Source organism: Hevea brasiliensis, chromosome 18 (genome assembly GCF_030052815.1).
Source record: "Hevea brasiliensis isolate MT/VB/25A 57/8 chromosome 18, ASM3005281v1, whole genome shotgun sequence".
Taxonomy (NCBI): Eukaryota; Viridiplantae; Streptophyta; class Magnoliopsida; order Malpighiales; family Euphorbiaceae; genus Hevea; species Hevea brasiliensis.
This window is the reverse complement of record NC_079510.1, coordinates 32,149,988-32,163,763: the sequence shown is the minus strand read 5'-3', so window position 1 is coordinate 32,163,763 and position 13,776 is coordinate 32,149,988. Positions and strand designations below refer to the sequence as shown.

Sequence of the window (13,776 nt, the reverse complement as noted above, 5' to 3'; positions counted from 1 at the left end):
ATAAATCACTTTTCACTTATGCAGTTTCTACACAAACCCGATTCAAATCAAATTTCTTTTCGGCAATTTTCTCTTCCCTCCTCCACCTCCCGATATCCCTGCTCACCCTTTTTCCCCCACGACCTCAATTCCGGCATACCCTTTTTCTCCACTCGCATTTTCATCGGATAAACCCTAACTTCTCCCTGCATTCTCATTTCCGCCCTCATCTCTTCCATCTTCACTATCAAGAACCATGGAGTCGCCTCCTCATTCCCGTCCAGCTTCTCCTCTCGAGGTCTCGCCATTGTCAACGATACCTCCCAATCCCGATTCCCCTCCACAAGTGACACCCCCACCACCTCCCACAACCACCTATAAGCGGAAAGTTAGGTCGAAATCTGTGCGACCAATGTCCTCTGCCCCTCCTCTATCCAAAAGCAAAGAACCACCCACCCCATTTTCAGAACCACCACCCAAAAACCCCAAAACCTCAGCCTCCACACAAGCCACATCACCCTCTTTCAGCAAAAAGCAAATGTCAGTAGTCTCATTGGTTTCAAAACTCCCTTGGCCTCTTCCTGATGCAGTTCAAAAGGCAGCCTTTAAGAGACTTAAGGAAAGAAAGGTTCAACCCACTAGATATATTTCTGTGGACTCTCTCCAGTCACTTGGTTTATTTGACAATGTGGTTGCTTACCTTGATAGTATGGGGTGGATGGAATTTGTGCACAAGCAAGAAATTGTTTACCCAGCCTTAGTATTGGAATTTATTTCCTCATTCTCTACCAACCTGAAATTGCATGATGTAGATTTTAAGCCAACTATGAAATTTAGATGTTTGGGGCAAAATAGAGAGTTATCATTGGATCAATTTCATAGCATTCTTGGTTTTGCAATGGATGGGCTATTTAGAGTGCTATATACTGGGGTAGACGTAGCAAATAAGGGTATTTGGAATGCTGCACAATTCTGGAGAATCATCACAAACCAACCTCAAACTTTTTCTGCTGGCAGATCAAAAACCTCTCAAATACTTGACCTTGCACTTAGGTTCATTCATAGACTGATTACTAGCACTATTTTGGGCAGAGGGACTAGTTCTGGTGCTGTGGGGAAATCTGAATTATTCATGTTATGGTGTGCTTTCCACAAGGTCAAGGTTTCTCCTGGTTATTTCTTTTGTGAGCATGTGTTGCATATTGCCACTAAATCCATAGGTGACATTGTTTTGGGTGGGCTCATAACAGTTATAGCCAAGCATTTTGGTTTTAATCCTAAAGAGCACCAAATACCAGCACTTGTGGACACCTTATATTTTGATGCTGCACACCTATCTAAAACAGGGTTCAGTTTGCCACATTCTGACATTGCACAACCTGCAGCAGAAACTGAGCCCATTGCACAACCAGAAGCCCAACCTTTTCCATCACCCCCACAGCACTCCACTGAACCTATCCCACCCCCTCAGCCTGCACAGGACACCCCAGCAGCCTCTGCTCAGCCCATACCTCCTACAGCTGAACCTTCCTCATCCACAGCCCCTCCTACATTCAACACTAAATCCTTATTCACCTATCTTGAAAGGCTTAGTGATGATATATACTTTGTGGATAGGAAGCTTGACACTGGTCTTGATACACTCAAGGATCGTCATGATCAACTATTTGACCTTGTCATGGAAACCAGGGACAAGTAGAAAGAATTGAAGGAGATGGTGAAGCAAATCATGATCTTTCTGGGAATGCCACCTCCACCTCCATCACCTCCTCCAGCACCATCGTTTCGACAGCAACCAGTAGCTACCAGCCCCTTAGCAACATCTTTGGATAAGGGCAAAACAATAGAACTAGATTAGTTTTTGTTTTACTTTTGTTCCAACTTGTAGGACTTTTCCTTTGTAAATATGTTCAAACATTTATAGTTTGTTTTGAATTATGTTTGTTTGTTTTGAATTAGTTTGTTTTAAATTTTGTTTTTCTTGAAGTTTCATTGGATAGCTATTACATTAGTTTTCTTTGATTTTCATTGCACTTATTGCCCTTTTGTACATATTTGCCCTAACTCTGTATATATTTCAATGCTTCTACTGCTGGTTGTACATTTCCCCTTGCTAATCATCATGCAGCAGCTTTTGTATACATTGCACAGGCTATGAATTTCCTCATGCAAATATTTTGCATAGCCTGTGCAACCCTTTCTGCTACTTATGCAATCGCATGAGTTGTATTCCTTATGCAAGCATCTGCATAGCCTATGCAACCCATATTGCTACTTATGCAGAACCGCACGGCTTATGTACCCTACTTATGCACTTGATCTAGACAGCATTTTACTCTGCATAACCTGTGCAACTTCTTATGCATCCCGTTATATCTTGAATTCTCCTCTGCTCCATACCAGGTAACTCTTTCTTTTTGCTCTTAACTTTCACAATTCCTGGTAATTATTACTTGCTTAGAGTTTTTGGTAATATACTGCTTGAGACATTGAGGACAATGTCTAATTTTGAGTTTGGGGGTGCATTTTGATTTCTTGCTTTATTCTTCACATTTGCTTCATTTTTCACATTTTGAGTATAGGAACATCTCATCCCATTTCATTTACATATATTGTAAATATTTTACATATACATCCACACACACATTATACATCACTTAGAAATTGTACACATTGCATACAAATAGACTTCCTCCATTTAGTTAATGCATTACTCATTTCTAGGAATCATGCATCATGCATTAAAATCTTTTGCTAAATCCCTTGAGTATTGAAAATGTGCCTATGAGAGTGATTTGACTCACCTTTTAGTTGGGTTTGTGGATTGAAAGTTTCTTAAAAGGTGCAAGGTTTTGAAGTGTCTATCCCTTGCCTATATCTTCTTAGCCAAAAAGCCACCCAACTAGTCCTTTAGAGATTGGAATGCTTAGAGGGAATTATTGGATATAAGGTAGTCAAATGATGTCTCACCAATCCTAGAACAAATTTTCTAAACCTTTTAAGGCGAAATACCAGCTTGTACTTGAAAAGAGAGATGATTAGGCATTCTTTGATTTAAAACCTTCTCATTTTAAACCTTTGGCCCTTTTTCCTAATTAAAATTTACCCTTGCAAACCCCTTTGAGCCTTTTTATCCCTAATTTCTCTTGAAATCCTTATTGTTACCTAGCCAATGAACCAAACACTCTAACCCTTTTTCATGAGAATAATTATTACAACATTAGGTACACATATATAAAAAAAAAAAAAAGAGAAAAAAATATACAATAAAAGGGAGAAGAAATGCTTGTCATCTTGTAAAAAGTGCTAGTATATGTGCTTTTCACTATTGTCATTCAAATTGAAAGAAATCCACCCAAAGTATTAAAAGGAATGAGTTTGGGGGTGGCAATTTTAGGGACAATCATAAAAAAGAAAATGCAAGATACAAGTTTAAAGTATCAAAATGTCCCTCCATTTTTATGTGTTTTGTAAACTATGCTAGCACTTGACAATTCTCATTATGTATTTCTCTCCTCCACACACACATATATATATATATATATATATATATATATATATAAAGAGAGAAAAAGAAAAAAAAAAGTATAATAAAATAAGAAATGTACCTTATGTTGTCAAGATTGAAAATATTCTCATGCTTTGAATCCTTTTTACCCATTTTTCTTCTTAGCCTCATTTTTGAACCCCATGGCCCCATTACATCCCTAAAAAGACCTTTGATCTCTTGATAGTATTTGCTACATTAGTGGAGATAGGAGTAGGGAATTTGCCTATGGGATTGGAAAATTATCCATTCATTCATTTAATTCCATCATTCTATATAGAGACACTTTGACTATTGATTGTTCTAGAATTCCTTTTGAGCATGACTCTCTCTCTTTTGATTGGTTGGTTTGGGGATTTTGAATGATAATTGACTTGATGGCTAAGCGGTGAAAGCTTGGATAAGCATTAGATTCTTTGCATTTTGAAGGATGGGTATATGGATTGTTGGTATGGCTAAAGGTGTGTTTAGTTACTTTAATAGGTAATTTTCATAGCTCTTTGGATAAGGCACCCCTAAAAATTTTGCATTACATTTTAAAGTTTGCTTGAGGACAAGCAAAAGCTTGAGTTTGGGGGTATTTGATGCATACATTTTGCATAATCATTTAGGTTTAATTTCATAGCCATTTTATTTGATTATTAGTCACTTTTAGCTAATTTCATTAGTTATTTAGTTAGTTTTTCATAATTGTCAATTTTGGATTAATTTGTAATTTTTACTTTGTTTTGTAGGAAAAATGGTGTTTTTGAAGGACTGAAGAGAAATTTTGCCATTGAGGAGTGACTTCTACAGCCAAAGATGTCAAAAATAAGTTTTCAAGCTGAAATATGCATTGACCAAATTGTGCATAACTTGCCGCATAAGCTATGCAGATCTGCATAAGAAGAAAAATCACTGTTCCAGAACCAACCGAAATGTGCATAAGGAGACTGCATAGCTTATGCACATTCACGCCTCCCTTATGCACTCTCACAGAATTGTGCATAACCTATGCACCAAGTCATGCAGTTTCGCATAAGTGAACGTAACCACTGAAGCGCATAAGGGACTGCATAACTTATGCAGTCCCATAAAGGTTTCATTAATGAGCTGGCAGAAGATTCCCTCAGAAAATTCCTCCTAGAACACACTATTTTAGGGCTCCATGTCAGAAAATGCTATAAAAAGGACCCTTATCCCATTTTAGGGGAGGGAGAGAAGGAGCAGAAAAGGAAAGGAGAGGAGAGGCAGAATTTGAAGAGTCACTTTCACCTTCCACACCATTTTCAACCAAGATTTGCAGATTTCTTTCCTTCCTTACATTTTTCCTACATTTCTATTGTTTAATTTCTTGTTTCTTAGCTTAGATTAAAGCTTATTTTCATATAAACTCAGATTTTCTTGTAAACATTATGGATAGTGAGTAGTTTACTTTTGATTCTGGAGTAAGGGTTGTAATATTTGAGATATTTTGTGGATTTTGATTGGGTAATCCATATTTTGTGGTCTTAATGAGTTTTATTCATTTCTTATGTGCTTAATGACATGCTTAGTGTAGGATCCCATTAAGTAATGTTCTTAATCCATGGTTGAAGCACCGAAAGGAGAAGGCCTTGTGATAGATAATCAAGAAATTGGACTTAATTAACTTAGACCTAGAAATAGGCTAAGGATTAAGAGGATTCACAGATTAATTAAAGAACTTAATGGGTCTTAATTAACTCTAAGTCCACGAAAGTAGGATTAGATTGATTAAGACACTCTTAGTCTCACTCGAAAGGGAATTCAAAGGATTTAAGAATTAATCTCCTTAAAACCCATTAGTTTCATTAGATTGGATAACCAATTTAAAATCCCAAAATAGCTCGGATATGAAATCCCGAACTCCGGAATCGCTTTTTTACCATTGTTAATTTCTAATCGAATTTAATTACTTGCCATTTTGAATATTGCCATATTTGAACTTGCTTATTTCAATTTGATGAAATTTTAGTTTAGTTAATACATTGTTAGATAGATTATTCATTTTGCACATATAGATTTCATACTCCAATACCCATTCAATCTATTGTTTTAATTTTGAAATTAGTTCAATTTAGTCAACTTTTTATATCAAAAATTCAATCATTAACATAACTCCTCGTGGGAACGATATCTTTACTATATTACTTGTACGACCCGTGCACTTGCGGTTGGGCTACATCAAAAACACATCAATATATACAAAGTTCATCAGAAATGCATCACACAAGCATGTAGAAGTAGATCCTACATAAAAGACCTTTGAGAACCATGCCATTTTTACTCAAATTCTGCAAATCAACATTTAGCACATTAAAACTCAATAAAATCTGCATAAAGTTGCATTTATCTACAAATGATGAAATGAACTCTCCAAGTTATGCCAAGAGAATGCAATATTGTCCACCTTGAATTCCATAACCCAAATAATCTCAAAACTACAAAGATGACCAACTTATCACCATATTAACATTAAAAGCACATATACTTAAAAGTTACACACCCAACCTTACCAAAAACATGAGCTATCTGCTGCAGACACCCTCTTTGCTGCAGAATTTTTTTTCCTCTGCATAAACCAGATAGCAGCTCCTACACAGGTTATGCAGCAAAAACCAATCAGTTCTTGGGAGAGTTTGAAGGACAAAATTTTCAAGTTAAGAATCACTCCCCAGTAGTTCACCAGCCTTTCTTCATTGAAATACATCTACAAGGGACAAGATTCAACAATGTCAAAAATTGAATTTGGGGAGATTCAAGATAAAAACAAAAGCAATGAAAATGAAAGTAAATCAGCAAAATAAAAATAAAAGGACTTGGGATGCCTCCCAAGAGGGCTAATTTATAGTCCTTAGCTAGACTCTTCATGAATTTCACTGAAAAGAGGTGAGGGATTGGAGAGCTTGTAACAGCTTGCTCCCTTTATTGGGTCTCCAGTTATGTAATGCTTCAATCTATGCCCATTGACCTTAAAATTCCCAGATTTTTCACTCCAAATTTCAATTGCTCCATAAGGGAAAACCTTAGAAACTCTATATGGACCAGTCCACCTTGACTTAAGTTTCCCAGGGACTTCGGAGGTCAGCCAAAATATAGTGTCTACATTATTAATAAAAAAAATATTTTAATAAAATTATAATATGCTAATTAAAGTGTTAAGATTATAAAATAAAATGATAAAAGCAAACAATATTGTTCTTACGTCTTAAGCAATCAAATGGTAGATTATGAGATATTTTTCTAAATAAGGAAAATTTACTAAAAAATAATCCATCTGTGATACCGTAACATAAGCAATGAATTAATCTATTTTAGGATTAATGAAAAAGAGTATGTAAATATATATGGTTGAATATTAGAGCAATCTTAACTTTAAATTTATTTCACAAAAATAATAAATTTTTGCTTAGAGGTTATTTAATTTAATTGTTGAATATAATTAATAACTATCAGCTGATAATCGTTGCTATTAATTAATAATTAAGACTGCACTCAGGAACTTTTTTTTTTGTTTTATGTTTTATTTAAAAGAGAAAAAAATTGTGAACCTTGTTGGGTGGAATTGTTGTTGTTTTTTCCTATTTTATAAATTTATTTTTTTATTGCATTTTCTTATTTTTTTATTTTTTTTCTCAAGACTTTATTTTTCAATTTTTTAATTTGAAAATTTTATATTTATGTGATAGAAAAACTCTTCAAAGAAATTATGAGATTAATCGATATAATTATTAACATTAAAATATATTGCTGTTTGATTTTGATTTTGATGACCATAACTATAGGTAATTTATGATTTTATGTAGAGTGATTTAATATTTTTTTGCCACAAAAAATTAATGTACTATGGAAATCTTTTATTTGTTGTTGTTATTATTATTATTATTATTATTATTTTATAAATAGCCTATGAGAAAAAAGATAACTAGTAATTCATTTTCTAAAATTTAGAAACTAAATCAATAAACAGTTTTTTATCTTTTTAGAAATAACATAAATAAATATAATCAAATAAAACTTAAGTGTTTAGTAAAATTATATTTAAATATTGTAGTTGACATCATAATTAATAATAATATATATTTTATAATTTATTTTATTATTGAAATAAATATATAATTATTATTAAAATATATTTTTTAAGATTTATTATTAAAACATATAAATAAAATTAAATAATTTTACAAAATATAATTATAAAATAATATAATATTTAAATGAATTTAAGTCTCTATCAATCAGATGCAACAGTTAAAGTTATAAATATAATAAAACTTAAAAAATATATGCATATGTAAATTCAATAACCAAAGAAATGAGCAACAGCCAACAGGTAAAGATCATTAATCCAATCCTTAAAGGCTACAGAAAAAAATAAAATTGGAGTGATATAAAATTTGTCAGACCCATCTTTGGTGGACATAAAAGCCAATAAATGAGAGAGAATGTGCAAATGGGTGCCCTGATAATTCAAAATATAACGAGCATTTTTGTTAAATAATACAAGAAAATACACAATAATTTATGAACAGCTCTATAATAGAGCTGATAGAAAAGGTAATTAATATATGTCTTCTCAGTTATTTGTTAAGTTCTCTTTTTGAAAGATTTACTGAATAAATAATTTTTTATTTAAATATTTATCAACTATTATTTATATTCAATGGTTGAATCAAATAGCCGTTTAGTGCAGTTGAAATCATCTCTATGAATCGGATTATGAAAAAATGAAATGAGAAAAAAAAATTCTCAGAACACTGAAAGTGAGTCCAATTAAAATAAAATGAAACTAGTAGGAGAACCATTTATATTCATTAATTATTATGAACCATCAATAGAGACTAATAACAAAAAATTAAAGCTCCAAGTGGAAAATAATAATTAATATTTTTTTAATCATAATTAATTAATTAATTATATTTATCTTTATAGATGAAAATGTAAATAGTAACAGGAATAGAAATATGTATAAATAATTAAAAATGAAAAACAAACTAAGAGGCTCCCTACTTCGATGGGAAGTTCCTCAGTTGATTAAAGGCCTTGCGTTTTGTATAACCCAATAAAGAAAAAGAAAATGTTTTCCTCATAGAATTTTCCAACTCATATTAAAAAAAAAACTTTTTTTACAGAAATATTTTTTATTATGATCTAAAATATTCTAAAATATAAAATATATAATAAAATTTATCTATTAAATAAATAAATCTTTTCTATTTTTGTATATCTAGACAAAAATTTTCCATCAATCCATCGTTCCTTGCTGGAAATGGGGAGCAAATTCATTTGCCAATTGGCTAACTTTTAAAGATTATGCGTGCGGATGCAAATCATTTGTCAAACTTCAACACAAAACCCTAACTTTTTCTTTATATGCTAAGTTTCCATGTAAAAAAAAAAAAAAAAAAAAGAAAGAAAATCTCTGTGTGCAATACAAAACAGTAAAAACAATAGTTTTTGAGGGATTTCTCATGTTTATAGATAAACAAATTTTGAGTAGATTTATGTGCTAAATTAAGCATATCTAGTCCTATCAAAGAGGTAAACATTAGTTGCTTAAATTGAGGCATTACATATGATTATAGATAGATTAACAAAATTTTTTATAGATTTATTTCACTAAGTTAAGCATATAATAACAAATTTTTTATAGATTTATTTCACTAAATTAAGCATATATGTAATCTAATCCTATCAAAGGGCATAACTCCAAGTTTAGGAGAAGCCAGCCCCCCATGAGTACCATTAATTTTCTTTTAGCTAATAAGTTTTCCACATTTCTTGCCAGCTGGTTACAAGGAAAGAAAATAGAGAGAAAGGGTGCATTAGTTGCCTTGGAATAGAATGCCACCAGCTCCATTAATTTTTATATCATTGATCTTAAGTTTCCATATATATTTTTCTTGCCCCCCAAACACCATAACTTGGAAAATTTTTCTTGATGGTTTATTAATTTGTATTCATATCGATCCGGAGTTATTATGCTATGGAACTTTTCCGGAAAGCCAAAGTGATTCGACTTCGAAGCCACCATGACAAGTTCCTATTGGCAGATGATGATGAAGAAAGTGTGAGCCAAGATCGAAATGGTGCAGTCATGAATGCTAGATGGACGGTGGAGATCCTGGAAAAGGCCTATGGTATACGTTTGAAAAGTTGTTATGGGAAGTACCTAACAGCCTCCAACATGCCATTCCTATTAGGGATGACAGGGAAGAAAGTGCTGCAAAGCTTGCCAAGAAGATTGGATTCTTCTGTGGAATGGGAGCCCATCAGAGAAGGAGTCCAAGTCAAGCTCAAGACTCGTTACGGACAATATTTACGTGCAAATGCAGGCCTACCACCTTGGAGGAATCAAATCACTCATGATGTTCCTTATAGAAGTTCAACCCAAGATTGGATTTTATGGGATATTGATATTGTAGAGATGAGGAGACGAGATCCTTCACCTGAACCACCACCACCACCACCACAATCCACCACCAATCGACCAGAACCGCTGCATTGTGAGATACCTCATCCCAATGCACCTTATTCTGAGCCTGGTTCTCCCACTGCAATGTTGTTTGCAGCCCCCACATTTTCTAGAATAGAGGTCTTTTTCCATTAACGTTTTGCATATTTTGTTTTATTATTGAATACCACTATTGTAACGAGAGATATGATAAGGTGGGATTTGGGATTTTTTCTGTTTGCAGTCTAATGATTCATTTATGGGTGTACCGATAAAAAACGAGGGCAGGCTCATCCATTACTGCGTGGCTAACGAAAATGGTGATGTTGATGAAAATATAGAGCTTTCCTTTACTTTCAAGGGAAGTGTGGTGGAAGAATTGAAGCAAAAGTTGGAGGAAGAGACAAGGATAGATGATGTCCTGGTGTGTTCTCGAAATCCATTGAATGGGAAGCTTTACCCTCTTCGGTTACATCTTCCTCCAAACAATGCAGAGATGCATGTTGTTGTGCTTCCCTCATCAGGGAAAGGTTAGATTTTTCCTTTCTTAATGCAACTTTATTTATTTGTTTTAGTAATTAATTCTGTAGCTAGTTTTGATCTCTAATTTCATGGACTGATAATTTTATGAATCCAGCGGCATCAAATATTGGCCAACTGGGTAGTCCAACTGCAGAATAATTGGATCTGCAACGTCCATTTCTAATCATTATGTGGGGATAATGCTTAAATTAAGCTTCGAGTATGCTCATTCTTTCCATTGGATTGTAAACCAGAACATGCTGTCGTTCAGCTTTTGAAATGTCAATGAAGGGTTCTCCTTTGTGAACAAAGGATATGAGATAACCCCTTTCTATTTTTCTTTTCAAGTGGTTTATCCAACAAATTAATAGCAGAAAAATTTTCCAGTATTGCAGCAGCTTGTCATAAAATATCATTCTTTTCTTAATAAATTGTTGTGCTTTCTTTTTCTATAAAAGATAAACAGCTTGCTTAGAAATTAGAAATTTGCAAAAATTCAATTCAATTAATATTTTTTTTTTTTTGGTCAATTCTTAGGTTTGGAGAGATAATAAGCGAAGGAATTCAACTCTTTTTAACATTTAAAAAAAAAATACAAATCAGGTCAAAAGTTGTATGATTGTGTGTAGGAATTCAATTGATTTCTTTTTCTTGTATGTGATTTATCCCAAAAGTTGAAGCAAGTAATTTGAGGTATACATGGGAAATTTTTAAAAGAGCTGGTGGAAAAGCTAAAGCTAATGATATGGCTTTGTGGTTAAGTATGGCAATAATAGCTCCAGTATTGCAAGCATTTGAGGCAGATCCTTATGTGACACATCTCCAGAAACGAACTCATTTGAAATTCCATCCACTTCTATCATACTACATCCCGGTGGTTTGTTCATCCCTCTTTCACCAAACATCCTACGTATCTTACATGCTTCTTCACCTTTCTCTGCACTCAAATAAATGTTAGTCAATTGAACAAAAGCTGCTGCTTCTTCCGCTATATCACCATTATCAAGCTGTACAAGTTCCTTAACTGCAAGTTCTGCAAGCTCCACATTCTTGTGGGTTCGGCAACTACTCAGTACAGCCCCCCAAACTGACGCAAGTGGCTTCATGGGCATTCTCCTTATAAGAGCAAGTGCATCATCCCATCGACCTGCCCTGCATAACAAGTCCACTACGCAACTATAGTGCTCATGTCTAGGTAGGATCCCAAATCTAGCTTTCATGTTGTCCAAAAGAAGTAAGCCTTCCTCTTGCAACCCTGCATGAGTACAAGCCGTTAAAACCCCTAGGAGAACAACACCATCAGGCTTAAGCCCGTCTTCCACCTGCATTCTCTCCAAGCAACGAATTGCTTCACTCGCGTACCCATGCATTGCAAACCCCCCAATCATGGCCGCCCATGAGAATGCATTCCTTTTAGGCATCCCCTCCAAGACTTCCACCGCCAAATATAAGCATCCACATTTTGCATACATATCAACAAGTGCTGTCCCAACAAATACGTCAAAATCTAATGATTTCTTCTTGATATATTCATGAATCCATTTCCCTTGACCAAGAGCCCCGGATTGAGCACAAGCCATCAATGCGGTAGTAACACAAAACTCATCTGGCTCGACCCCTATAACAAACATATACCGAAACACCCTCAAAGCTTCACTCGCCAAATTGCAACGAGCATACCCATTCATAAGCACATTCCATTGAACGACATCTGGATAAGGAATTTCATCAAACGTCTTGTGCGCATCATCCATGACTTTACACCCAGCATACAACCTAACAACCGCAGTTTGAATATGGCCGTCTGCTAATATCATTCCATTTTTACATACCCAACAGTGCATTTGCCTACCCAAAAGGATCCAACCCGCATTTGCACATGCGAAGAGAACAAAGTGAAATGTATGGTTTTGAGGCGTCACATTCTCATCTCTCAACATGATATCAAAATAATGTAGAGCCAAATGAGGCTGTGAGCAACGAGAATAAGCTCTAATTAGAGTGTTATAAATAAATGAATTGGGCATCTCAATTTGGTTAAATAAAAGTGAAGCATAAGAGAGATTGCCATGCGGAGAGAGGGCGCAGAAGGCAATGAGTTTGCTTATAGCATAATTGTTTCTGTGGAAGCCATGGACGGTAAAAGTAGCTTGGAGGGCCCTGAGTTGGCGCATGGTCGCACATCGTTCCGCGAGGGACAGCCATAGCCTCCATGAATGGATGCTAAGTTTGGTGGTGCCCGCTAAGATTTGGGTCATTGGAGTTCCCAAGATGGTTCATGGGTTAAAACTAGAAGAACTGTTGTGTTTGGACACTGAAGATTTTAAATAGAGTTTTTTCTCTTTAAAGAAGATTCTCAATAGAGTTTGAAGCTAGCAATTGAATTTTTTTCATATACTTAAGATATTTTAAAGGTAATCTATATAAGATCAAATATTTTTTAAATTAATTACAATATATTATTCTCTCATACTATCTTAATATATTTAATATTATTAAATTTTTATATGCGATACATGTGATTTAATTTACTTTTATATAATTTTCTTTCAATTTTTCATATATGATATAATGTTATTTTAATATATTTATTTTTAATAACTAATTAAATTTATTCATTTATTATCATTTTTTACCATTACTATATTTATTATTAATTAAATGTTTTTTAAAATTTTTTACACATTTAATTTCTATATTTTTTAAATTAAAAATCATCTTTGACCCTATTATTTATGTAGTTCAGGATTTTTTTTTTAATTTTAATATCCATTAGAGAAAAAAAAATACACAAAAATATATTATACGAAAATGGAGTGTATAAATATGAAAACAATCTATTATTAATTGATATTAAAAATAAAAGCTACAACTTTATAACAAATGAAATATTTGTCATAGGATTAGAATTTTATATTTATGATATAAATATAAAATTTTTATTTTATTAAATAGTTAGTTTTTAATAATAATTTTATAATAATATTAATTAAATAATTTTTTAAGAATAATTTTATAATTTGATATTATAAGTTTATAAATATTTAAAATAATTAAAAAAATAAATTAATGTAAGTAAGATTAGATATTCAATATTGTTTATTAATTTAATTGTAATAAACCACATATTTTTTAATGAATTAATAATAGTTATGGAATTAAGTTTATAGAATTATAATAAGACTTTTAGTATGAGTACAATTTCTATTAAAATTCTAATTTATATCAATTATAGTAATATTAGTTAATTGAAATTATTTATAGATTTAGCAAT

At 33.1% G+C, this 13,776-nt stretch overlaps 2 protein-coding genes across 2 annotated transcripts; one reads left to right on the top strand and one right to left on the bottom strand.

Annotated features, from left to right (window-relative positions):
- The first annotated feature begins 9,464 nt into the window (after nucleotides 1–9,464).
- LOC110673697 (uncharacterized) lies at nucleotides 9,465–10,944 on the top strand. Its single transcript, XM_021836857.2, has 3 exons — nucleotides 9,465–10,121; nucleotides 10,225–10,510; nucleotides 10,618–10,944. The coding sequence occupies exons 1-3, from the start codon at nucleotides 9,513–9,515 to the stop codon at nucleotides 10,659–10,661; spliced, it is 939 nt and encodes a 312-aa protein (XP_021692549.1). The 5' UTR covers nucleotides 9,465–9,512; the 3' UTR covers nucleotides 10,662–10,944.
- Nucleotides 10,945–11,058: 114 nt separating this feature from the next.
- Nucleotides 11,059–12,778, bottom strand: LOC110673665 (pentatricopeptide repeat-containing protein At3g28660). The gene has a single exon (XM_021836799.2). It carries the CDS (start codon nucleotides 12,758–12,760, stop codon nucleotides 11,240–11,242), a length of 1,521 nt encoding a protein of 506 aa, XP_021692491.2. The 5' UTR covers nucleotides 12,761–12,778; the 3' UTR covers nucleotides 11,059–11,239.
- Nucleotides 12,779–13,776: the final 998 nt, after the last annotated feature.